This window comes from Lampetra planeri, chromosome 15 (assembly GCF_965212315.1).
Source record: "Lampetra planeri chromosome 15, kcLamPlan1.2.h2, whole genome shotgun sequence".
NCBI lineage: Eukaryota > Metazoa > Chordata > Hyperoartia > Petromyzontiformes > Petromyzontidae > Lampetra > Lampetra planeri.
The window spans coordinates 6334579-6346991 of record NC_136121.1 but is presented as its reverse complement, the minus strand read 5'-3'; the positions used below and the strand labels follow the sequence as shown (position 1 = coordinate 6346991).

General features: G+C 47.0%; 1 protein-coding gene across 1 annotated transcript in view; it reads left to right on the top strand.

The window, feature by feature from the left end:
- TRPC4 (transient receptor potential cation channel subfamily C member 4) overlaps positions 1 to 10995 on the top strand; it is a 78066-nt gene extending 67071 nt beyond the window's left edge. The window contains exons 10-13 of the mRNA XM_078600886.1: positions 2913 to 3125; positions 5912 to 5953; positions 6991 to 7080; positions 8329 to 10995. Coding sequence (XP_078457012.1) covers positions 2913 to 3125; positions 5912 to 5953; positions 6991 to 7080; positions 8329 to 9357 — 1374 coding nt within the window. The 3' untranslated portion in view covers positions 9358 to 10995. The remainder of the gene's footprint in view (positions 1 to 2912; positions 3126 to 5911; positions 5954 to 6990; positions 7081 to 8328) is intronic.
- Positions 10996 to 12413: the final 1418 nt, after the last annotated feature.

Below are 12413 nucleotides of genomic sequence, written 5' to 3'. Positions count from 1 at the left end.
GCACTACACACACATTACAAGTGTGCAGAATAAATATTTGGTATAGAAAATAATATATATAGCCAAATGGAAAAAAACCCAATTCACTTCGTTGGAAAATGGTACAAGTGGCAATATTCATAGACAAGTTGTAATGCTTTCCAAAACACGGTGGGTCACCACGGTAGTGAGATGTTAACTACCTCGCCTGGTGAGTTTGATCCTGACCCTGATGCCTGTATATTTGGAGTTTGCATTTTCTCCCCGTGGTCGCGTGGATTTTTCACCGGGTCCTCCGGTTTTCCCCTCCACATTTATAAACACGTGTTTATAAAGTATTCGGCGGCTATACATTTCCAGATCAGCCACTTCGTTGAGCTATCATTTGTGGCTTCTGAAAAAGAGCTCAATAGCTGAGTGGACTTTACCTGGTAAAGTAAAATTGTTTAGATTTCAGTTGAGAAAAGTGGGGTGTTCATACATTTTAAAAAAGCAAAGCAAGCCAGCGTTTGTGTTCCATCCTGTCGTGCACCGTACTGCAAGCTCAATGCTCGGCGATTTTTATTATTTATTTCTGGTTCTTGTTTTGCATTGCCAGCGACGTGCTCCATTTCACAAAATTCACGGGGAAATGTCCAAAGTCAGCGCTCCTCGTTTCGTTCAGTCCAGCGTTTCTGGGTGGCCCCGATTGAGTCAACGCCGTGCCGCCAACATGACCAGTCCAGCCGCAGCATCAGCAGCAGCTTTGAAAACACTGCGAACCATTTAAATGCGTTGCCAATGTGCCACCTAGTGGAAAGACCGCCTGTTTATTTTGAGTAGATTGCACGGCTGCAATAGCAGTGCCGCTACTGCCTTGCTTGCTTGCTGCTGCTGGCTCGCCGCAGCAGCACAAAGAAGCATTATAGATGCATCGTCAACTCCGGCGCTAAAGTAAATTACACGGAATGGTACAAACATCTGCGCCGAGTTTTGCTGACGCAGAAACATTCGTGCCAAGTCAGGGGGACAGAAAAACTGAACGCTGTGTGAGGGGAGCAATGATTCAACACCCCCCCCCCCTCCCTAAACCAGGTGATTTGATAAATTGCCACAATTCGGGGTCACGATTCAATTCTAGAGTCATTCTAGATTTGAAGCTTTCGTGACTGCAAGGATTCATACTCTTAGGTTTTTTCGGTAAAGTCACGTAGGTAAAAAAAATTAATTAATAAAGTTAATTAAAGTAAAATGAAACAAATTAAAAAATTCACGACGTTTCGGAAGCAACACAAGCCTCCGTCTTCAGGTGGAACCGTCACAGCCACGACAGCTGTATCAAGTAAATGAGAGATCACAAGAAATACTACCCCGTATATATAATGGTTCCTGGCCCTTCCCCCCTCAACCATTATATATACGGGGTAGTATTTCTTGTGATCTCTCGTTTACTTGATACAGCTGTCGTGGCTGTGACGGTTCCACCTGAAGACAGAGGCTTGTGTTGCTTCCGAAACGTCGTGAATTTTTTAATTTGTTTCTAGAGTAATATTTACTTCACCGTAGCGACCTCTAGTGGCTGCAGGAGTCGTGTAACTTTGTACGGTTTTGTGAGCAGATTTCATTTTAGTTATGCGATCGTTGCATGCCAAACCATCACACGTGCATCTGCCTCTGATCCAAATCACGTGGAATCAAGACCTCGAAAGCTAAGCAGGTTTGAACCTGCATAGTGCTTGGATGGGTGACCACTAAAGAACAATGGACAGTGTAGTCGGCGTTGTGGGCAGGGGAGGGGCAGCAGCTCAGCCAAAGGGGCCGTCCATAAATGACGTCACGCACCTAGGGGGGGGGGGTGTCAGACATTTGTGACGATGTGTGACGAGGGAGGTAGGAGTTTGAGAAACGTAACGTCACATCAAAATGCACACATTTAAATAAATATAGACAACACGTTCTACTTAATGAAATACTTCAATCACAAATAAAGTGCTACCTAAAAATTCGCAATCTCCTGCACAGCAAAGTTTGGTCTTCGTGAGGATTGCTGCACGGCCACAGCTATGATGATGTGCAGTATAAGAGTTTCTCTTCAGTAACCTGGATAAAGGCCACTACTGCTGTTCACGATTCCTCGATTTGTCAAAAGCCTTTGACACTTTTGACCATGATATTCTACTCACAGACTCGGTGAACTTATATTCTTAAGTATTCTGATTCTCAACATTCTGACTTCAATCTTAGTTCCGCCACATCTTCCTCCATGCGCCCTTTTCTGATGCTTCGATAGCTTGGCTCTTGCAGCGCTGGGACAAAGTGACGAGCCACGCTGGATCTTTCGATTTAAAGCTTTCGTGACTGCAGGGATTCATCTTCTTGGTTCTTTCGGTAAAGTCACGTAGAAGGGAAATAATAAAATAACACAAATAAAACATCATAAAATCTCACGGCGTTTCGGCCACAACGCAAGCAGCCGTCCTCAGGTGAAAAACAGGTCTGTCGGGAAAACAGCGTCTGAATGAAACACCCCAGGCTTGGAGCGTATATTTAAGCTGGGTTAGAGGGGGAAGAGCGCCTTGACAAAAGAATTTGCATATCAAGAGGAATTTAGCATATTTATGGGAAATGCAGATATGGGATTAGTCACTACTTGTGGAATGCGTAGGAGGCTCCAAGCCTGGGGTGTTTCATTCAGATGCCGTCTTCCCGACAGACCTGTTTTTCACCTGAGGACGGCTGCTTGCGTTGTGGCCGAAACGTCGTGAGAATTATTTTATTATGTTTTATTTTGATTATTTTATTATTTCCCTTCTACGTGACTTTACCGAAAGAACCAAGAACACGCTGGATCTTTCTTTGAACGGCCCAGCGTGCCTCGGGCTCACTTTCAACGGCCCTGCGTCGAGTCCCCCCCCCCCACCCCGTGCCCTGTAACACGCCCGCGTCCTTCGCAGGACCACGCCGACATCGAGTGGAAGTTTGCGCGGACCAAGCTGTGGATGAGCTACTTCGAGGAGGGTGCCACACTGCCGCCCCCCTTCAACATCGTGCCGAGCCCCAAGTCCGCGTGGTACCTGTGCCGCTACGTGCGCGCTTGCATCTGCCCGTGCGGCCCCGGCACGGCAGGCGAGCCGATCAGGAAGCATCGCAAGTTCGGCGCCATCGGGGTAAACGTTCAATTGCACTGCAAAAAAAATTGACCAGGAATTATGAACAGGGACAGATGCCACTCTGGGAGGGCCCCGTTTGGCTAGACGACAGCAGGGCAGTGGAATGGTTGAGATGAGATGGAAGGTATCTTAAGTGCCCAATAAATACACATCTTTATCCGTAATGCAAATTTATTGGCCGATTTCAAATACAAATTAAATGAAGATGCCACCAAAAAGGAATCAAAGCACGCTATAATCCAAATTTAGACCGCGTATCCGAAGCTATCTGATATGAGATGAAATCGTCATCGGTGAGATTTTTTTTTACTTAAAAGTCATACCACGTTCTACAAATATAACAACTTTATGATTGTAATACAGTTGAATACGTCTACACCACTGTGGATGCTGCTGTGGTGTAATGGTGAGCACGCTGGGCTTGCAGTTCAGAGGTCACTGGTTCAGTCTCCCGGAGTGGCAGTTGAAACAACGGGGCAGGTTTTTGTTAAATCCGCCACCACCTCTGTTCGCCCAGTAAGGCGTCACAGTGGCGAGATATTAACTACCTGGCCTGGTATACAGGAGGTCATGAGTTCCATCCCGACCCTGACTCCTATATATTTGGGTTTGCATGTTCTCCCCGTGGTCATGTGGATTTTTCTCTCGGTCCTCCGTGTATTTGGCTGCTATACATTTACACGATGATAAGCCACTTTGTGGCGCTATCATTTGTGCCCAGGTCGCTTCTGAAAAAGAGCTATGTATCGATTTAAAGCTTTCGTGACTGCAGGGATTCATCTTCTTGGTTCTTTCGGTAAAGTCACGTAGAAGGGAAGTAATAAAATAATAAAAATAAAACATAATAAAATAATTCTCACGACGTTTCTTCATTCTTCACCTGAGGACGGCTGCTTGCGTTGTGGCCGAAACGTCGTGAGAATTATTTTATCATGTTTTCTTTTTATTATTTCCCTTCTACGTGACTTTACCGAAAGAACCAAGAAGAAGAGCTATGTAGCTCAGTGGTAAAATAAAAAAAAACGAATTATAATTTAGTTTAGTGTAACTGGGTACACTACAGTGAATCGATCGGGAGGTTGCATACGGTGGGTAAAGTGTAAAATGTGGGTAATCTCACCTCTCCGAGCATGAGAGAGTAGGCCAAAATTGCCTCGTGGAAGTCCAGCAACCAGAAGTGGTTCAAGCAGGAAATTGCACTGCTGCGCCATTGCCTCTTACCTCTGCATGCCTAGTGCATGGTGGAAGCCGGTCATGTTCAATCACTCGAGCCCAGCTCACACCAGGAAGTTTAAAAAGCAATAAAGGGGTGGCGCTCGGTCCAGGAACCGATTCGATAAGTTCAGAGGTGAATCGGCAGTTTTCTATATATAGCAGCGGAGTTAAACTGCTGCACTGCGGCGGATCGATATTTGGTAACGAAATAAATTGGAATCCGTTCTTTTTTTTACTGCATTTTCCTCCAATGGACAGCTTTGTCGATAGTTTAGAGGCAGACTGAAAAACCATTTACTGCAGCCATCATTTAATACCAGAGCACCGCAAGATGAGGAGTGTATAATATGCTCACGTTTTTGGCAGTGGACCTTAATTCTCAAGGTTTGAAATCTCTGAATTGTTTAGTTCTTGGAGAGCGTAGTTATGGACAAAGTCGAAGGTGCAGCCCTGCAACTGTTTGTTCATGCAACTGCTGGCGGAAGGGCCTCCACCAAAGGGAGCTCGAGATAGTCCATCTTCAAACATGTGGGAGTACCCACACTTTACCTCTCAAATATACACCTCATCAAGACCCAAAATATCGCAACTCCTGGCTCTGACATTCCTGCTCGAAGACACCGGTGGAACCATCAGAACAACAACAGACCGATGCGCACATCTCCTTCCATATGTGGAAAATTAAATGCACAAACCGCAGTGGCACAATTAGGGCCGTGCAACCAAAACTGTGGACCGTCGAGTCAAACAACTGTAGTCTGCACTCCATGAACGAAGGAGGATGAATAACAACACCACACTGTCTCGACATTGAAATGTAGCTCCAGAACGTACGACTGCCATCATCGCAAGAACAGAATACAACGTCACCGCATGCGACCTGCTGATGAAATAACTGTGTTTTCTTGGTTCTTTCGGTAAAGTCACGTAGAATGGAAATAATAAAATAATAAAAATAAAACATAATCAAATAATTCTCACGACGTTTCGACCACAACGCAAGCAGCCGTCCTCAGGTGGAGAACAGGTCTGTCGAGAAGACAGAGTCCGAAAGAAATAACTGTGGTTCAACCCATTTATTCCGCTTGATGGTGGAGGCGGGGGGGGATTTAAGAAAGTTTCACCACTGTTTCAACCACCATGCCAGGAGATCGAGCCGGTGACCTCTGGATTGCAAGTCCGGTGTGCAAACCACTACATCACTGTGGCAGCGTGCCCGTATTTCTAGAAGCTGGGTTAACGACTGTGGGTGGTGAGGTTTATTCTTGTCATAAGTGGTGGAAATCGTACCTCCGACTAGAACTGTTAGCTACGTGCGGCACCAAAGAAATCCAACATGCATACGTCCTGGAAAATAAATACAAAAACTCCGACACACGTAAACAAATATTGTACGATCCATAATACAGGTTTTTGTTTTGGAAAGTCAACGTGTTAAACCAAATATTGTACGCTAACACATTTCTGCTCCATTTCCATTCAACCAACCACAAAACTTTTACGTGAAATGTACCATAAACCAATTTTGGTGCACTGCATTTAACATTGTTTTTCTTTTATCTGTATAGAAGAAGACTTCAGACAACTTAAGAAGAACTCATGAATATCAGGTAACAATGGGTTTCTGATATTTAACGCTCAGCCGCTCCCCGCTGATGTATTACTCACGACTGATAATATAATACAGTGGTACCTCGGTATGCGTCATTAATTCGTTCCAGAAGGTAGGACTTGTACCGAAAATGACGTATACCAAACGAATTTTTTCCCATAAGAAATAAAGGGAAAGGAAATAATCCGTTCCAGAGGAAAATAAATGATATTTTATATGGCATATTATACATTAATGGGGTAGTATGAAATAATTTAGACACTAATTACTAAAATGCATACAGAAGCCACGTGAACCGCGCTGCTTCCAGCTGCGCTGGTCACGTGGCGTGCCTCAACCCCGCACGTCGCGCGCGCCTCGACCCGGGGCTCCACCCTCCATGGGGGCAGCCCCCCACGCCCCCCGCCCCTCTCCCCCACACCACCCCGCCCCTCTCCCCCACACCACCCCGCCCCTCTCGCTTTGTTTCAGTCGTGAAAGGGGCATACGCGGGTACTGAACGCGGTGACTCATCCCGACCCATACAAGTTCTAGCAAACGCGTCGTATCCCAAGCAAGACGTCGTATCCCAAGACATTTTTTTCTCGAAAAAACACGACGTATACCAGATTCGACTTATTCCAAAGCGGTCGTATACCGAGGTTCCACTGTAATACATCATTATTCCCCATGCTAATTTGCTTCCTGCATTAGACGTTATATGTTTGCGCTGATGTTATTTCTTTAACTAGTTTTATAAACGCCTATTACGGAGCTCCACTGCATCATCACACTGATGAACTGTCGTTTCTCATGTGATCACGAGCATTAAGAAGTGGTGATTTACGTGGTCATAAGTCACGAGCATTCTGTGTTGGGAACCAGTCTCGTGACAAACCCCTCGGTAGCCATTGGGGACACTGTCGATGAGGGAATGGGCCACATTAAGACATTAACGGAGGAAGGACAATAAATGACTCATCCTTTGTCCGCCCGCCATCCAGTATAACTTAAAAATAAAATTTTACGATTTCACCGCCCCACCCTGTGTTTCAGGAGGTCATCAAGAATCTCGTTAAGCGCTACGTGGCAGCGATGGTCAGGAACGAGAGGTCCGGGGAGAGCCTGGTTGAGGATAGCTTCAAGGTAAGGCTTCGGCCCTGCTGCAGCTCATCAGCAGATGCTAGCTGCTGGCGTCTTCTCAGTGGTACATGCTCAATAAGGTATTCATTTTGGAGAGGTTTGTGTATGATCGTCCTGATACTCATGATCAGGGCACTCAACCCAATGAGTGCACAAAAGAACAATTACAGTAAAACCTTGGATTGCGAGCATAATTCGTTCCGGAAACGTGTTTGTAATCCAAAGCACTCGTATATCAGTTGTGATCACGTGACGCTCGGCAGACAAAGCGTAAACACGTACTACTCGTATTGCAAGACCTCGCTCGTTTATCAAATTAATATTTATTAAAACATTTTGCTCGTCTTGCAAAACACTCGCAGACCAAGTTACTCGCAATCCAAGGTTTTACTGTACGTTTTTTTTTAACACGTAGGCTTTCATTATCAATATAATCTATAATACAGGTTTTTTTTTTGGGTTAGATCGCGTAAATATATAAATGTGTCGTTAAATCCGTTGGATTGCCGTTGGTATGGCTATTTTAGTACACACAATCGACAAGAAGTACAAGGACAATGGGCTCGCATAATGCATAATGCACGTTGATTACCATATAAGTAACCCAAATGGCAATGAATACCCAGTCATTTATATAGATTCATTACTTCCCCCCCCCCCCCACACACAAGTGTTGTCATCACATCTACCCCTCTATGTCAGGAACGAAACAGGAGGACTTCACAAATCTGGCTGTCACCTGATGATGCTAGTTGTAATTACTGGCGAAACGTCGTACTCATATTGTAAATGTTGTGGCTTGGCTCTCCAACACACCGGTGTGCTGTACTAGTGATGAATTGGCACGTTCTGTTTAAGTGACAAACCTTACTAGTTGGCTGTGTCGGATGGTGACGGGTTGACGACACATTTATATATTTATGCGATCTAACCCAAAAAACCTGTATTACATTTTTTCACTGAACTTGGATAAATTCCAAGCTCTCAGAAGTAATATATAGAGTATATTACTTTTTCATGCGACAAAAGTTTTCCCATATACTGGGTGTGTGATAAACTCTATCTCCTAATCTGTGGATTAAAGGAAATTAGAAGTAATCTCATAAGTAGATCTATGACATCTGCTTCTGCGGGCAGTTTGCGAACACGTGGGAGCTGCACTGCTTCACGAGATATCTCAAAAGGATTCTCAACTAATCCAGTAGCCCAGTTGGATGTGGTGGCCAAGGGCCGAATCTCTGTTGTCCCCAGGAGCTAAAGCAGGACATCTCGAGCTTCCGCTACGAGGTCATGAGCATGCTCGACGCGGCTTCCCAGCGGCGCGGCTCGTCCGTTGACACCTCGCAGATTTCCACGACGCCCGACAAGAGCAGCCCCGAGACGGACACGTGCTTCCCACGCCGCGGGGCGGGGGGCGGCGCCCACGCCAGCCTGGCGGACGACTCTGACCTCGGAGGCGGCGCTGCGGGCCACGCGACCCAGCGAGACGGAGGCCACCCGCCCCACGGCTGCCCGTTCGACGTCACTCCGCGCCCCCCGCAGACAGACGATGCCGGCGGAGGCGAGCGGCGCGAGCCGGCCGAGGCGCGCACCGCGTGCCGGCCCGAATTCTTGATCCCCACGCAGGCGGAGACCTGGGACGCGCTCTCCTTCGGCCACGGGAGCAACGGCGTGCTCATATCGGACGGGTTCGGCGGCTTCGGCGGGACGTGCGTGAACGGGGTCGGCGGGCGGCTCAACAGGCACCTGCCGCGGCCCGGCGGCCGCTTCCTCGGCAAGCTGGAGCTGCTGCCGCGGCGCAACGTGCGGCGCATCCGCTCGCTGTCCGAGAGCGTGGCGCGGCGGCGAGGAGGGAGCGGCCTCCGGCAGGCGGGCGTGCAGGCCGCAGCGGCACCGCCGCCTCGGCGCAAGCGGCGGTTCCGCTTCGGCTTCTACTCGCCGTCGCACCTCGCGGGCGCGGACGTTCCCGGGTGCTCGCCGTCGCGCGGCGCCGCCGCCGCCAATCCCTGCTCCGTCACCTCGGCCACCGGCCCCCCGTGTCGTGCGACGGCCGCGGACTGCGCGGCGGCTTCCTCCAGCGCGTCGATGGTGGCGGACGAGAGGGGAGACGAGGCGTCGCAGGGATCGTTGGAGAGGCTCGCCTGCGTCTTCAGCCCCGAGTCGTCGCGGTTCGACTTCGCCAACGTGGTGTTTGAGCACGGAGAGGAGGAGGAGGACGCGGTGTTTGGGGATGGACCGTGGCACGGCATGTCGGGGCCCTATGTAACAACTCGACTCTGATCTCAATGGCTCGTTCGTAGTTTGTTTTTTTTGTTCTTTTTTTATTTATTTCGAGCCGCTTGTACTTGCCATTTTATTGAAGATTGAAAAAAAAATATATTGACATCAATAGCAACATCAACAAAAGAGGTACTCTGTGAACTTTAGAGTTCTGGAGATGGAAGATTAAAAAAACCGATTAAGTTTTGTCCGAGGAAGCTGCTTCTTCTGAACTGGGACTGCGGCAGAAGTTGTGGATTTTCTTGTTCTGATAAAAATGTTATGTTGTTCAGGCTCCTGAAAAGATACGTGTTCGAAAGAAACTAGTAAAGAAACTTTTTAAAAATTAAGATGCTGAGGGCAGGGAGTACTTTTTGGAATACTGATAAACTGCACACGTTTTATGTGGACGCTGCGTCACATGGCATCTAAGAGATGAATTTGTTCACACATGTAGATGCTTACAACTTTCCAAGACTCCAAAACTCGTAGGAGTTAAAGCAAAATAATCCCATTTCTGCTCGTTCTGTTTGATTCAAAGACAAATTTCAAATCTACTTCAGGAGCCAACGCTTTGGTGGAAGCTGCAAGCGAAGCTAGTTTGATTTTGGATCAAAGTGAGACCTTGAGCATATTTCGTGTGCTGCTGCAAGCTGCCGTTGGTTTCCAGCTTCAAGGCTGAATTCTGCAACGAAATTGGAAGCCATTCCTTCCAGGATCACAATCTCTTGACTTTGAGGATGCATTTGTAGGGAGGATTGCAGCCTCGTGATTGGCTGCTCACGGTCACCTGATCACTTTTCTGACAAGACTGCACCAAGATGGCCGTTTGTTCGTGGCCCCCAAATGGAAAATAATATATTTAGGTTTTTTTTCTTCAACTTTTACCAATGATCATATTTGTAAGTCATATTCCAATACTGTACTAGTATAGTTTAAGTTGTTTTTTTTGTTATATTTTGCCTGTTAAAGCTTGTGTTTTAAATGTTTTACTATAACGGCTCCCAGTGATATTGGAACGTTGGACCAATGTTGATTGAACATTGCTCCGACGGTCCTAATCACATTCTAACGTTTCCCCAACGTTGCTTTGTTTACTCTGTAGTTGATTAACCCCCCCCCCCACCCCCTGCCATGTACCCTTGTACATCGTCATGGCAACAGATGGAGGCCACTATGCCTCGCACCAATTAGCAAGGCCTGTGAATTTTCATCCCGCTGTCCGGTTTGCTGCAAAAAAAAACAGAAACACGCATCCTGCCACAAATGTATTACGGTGTTCGGAGACCTTGAGGCCAAAGTTATACACTCTACGCGTGACTTTAAGAGCACCGCGCAGCATATAATCCTTCTGCTAATCTGCCAAACGGATTGGCAATATGCGCATATGAGAAGCACTGAGCCATGCGGCCTGCACGCACTTTTAGCAAGAGGATGTTGTGTAGACGTACCCGCTGTATTTGGAATAGACTGCATAGGTATGTGTAGAGCGCCACTATGCATTGTATACAAAGCATACACTGGATTCTATATCTTTGCCAATGTACTGTTGAAACGAGGAAAATCAACAAAACGCTGTGTTACGTAATTAATGCAGTAGCCGACGACACTACAAACTGTTATATTGCAGTGTAATAAACATACGGATGTAATCGTTAATTGATGAGTGCGTATTTACGGTTTGTGTGCGGGCATGATTGCAATACAATGGAGACGTAGATTTGCAAATCAATATTAATAAGAATGTCATACATTTGATATTCGCGCCCATAGCGCAAGGCTACCACAAAGGCGCTGCGTTTCACAGACGCAATCATCAGTAGCATCTCAGTGGGGAGGCAATGTTGCCGTGTGTGATACCAATCGAGTCATTCGCAGGTAACTTCTCAATTATTGGACCACGATGGCAGGTCACAATGTCCTGCTCCTGTGAATCACGCCGCGGGATATTTAACGTGGCCTGTGAAGCAGACGCTGTGTTTACGGTTAGTGCACGCGCAGCGATAACCAAGGCGGCCGTTGGATTCGAACCGCGAACTTCTGCCCACGGCTGGGTCGTGTCACCGCCCCAACGACAGCGTGGCAACGAGATAGGAGAGGTTGGTGCTGGCGAGTCCATGGAGCGTTGGAGTCCAATCTTGGTTTGAAGCTTGCGTGACTGCAGGAATCCATACTCTTTGGTTCTTTCGTTGGAGTCCGGTCTACATTCATCGTGGCGCCACGGCGGCGAGATGTTAACGGCCTCGCCTGGTATACAAGAGGTCGTAGGTTCGAGCCACAACCCTGTTGCCTGAGTACAGAACCGGCCCTAGACCTTTGGGGGCCCTAAACAAAATTTGGTTGGAGGCCCCTTTGATGTATGATTTTTTTCACCCACTAGCTAGCAGTGACTCTAGGGGGCCCTCTGCTGGCCACGGGGCCCTTTGCAATTGCAAGGGTCGCTTAGTGGCTGGGCCGGCTCTGCCTGAGTATTTGGAGTTTGAATGTTCTCTCTCTCCCCGTGGTCACGTGGATTTTTCTCTTGTCCTCCGGTTTTTCCCTCCACATCTAGAATCAACATCACGCGTTTAGAGTATTTGGCTGCTGCAAATTTCAACATGATAAGCCACTTCGTTGAGTTCTAATTTGTGGCCAGGTCGCATTTGAAAAACAGCTATACAGCTCAGGGGGCCTTACCTGGTAAAATTAAATGAGTTTATTTTATTTATTTAGTCCGCGGATCAGAATATGAACTTTCGACTGGGCAATTGGCTGCACAATTCTCACCTCTGCGATATTTAACCGCCCTGGTGGAAAATTTCCCATTTCTTAACCCCGTTAAGCTGTTTAAGCCACTGGCAAGCATCACGAGGAATAAGGGCGAGGGTTAAACTGTGTTTACTGTGCATAGGAACAAAGCGCCTGCACCGAGACCATAAATTGGAAGCCGTTGGCAAACGAGTAAATCGTGAATTGCTTCATATTGGAATCTGTTCTTAGATGGGCCAGGATGTGTGTAATGGACAAAAATTAAGCATTGATAGTTATGAACATGTTTATTAGCCATTAGTTCATTATTTATAGTTTTCAAGATTTTA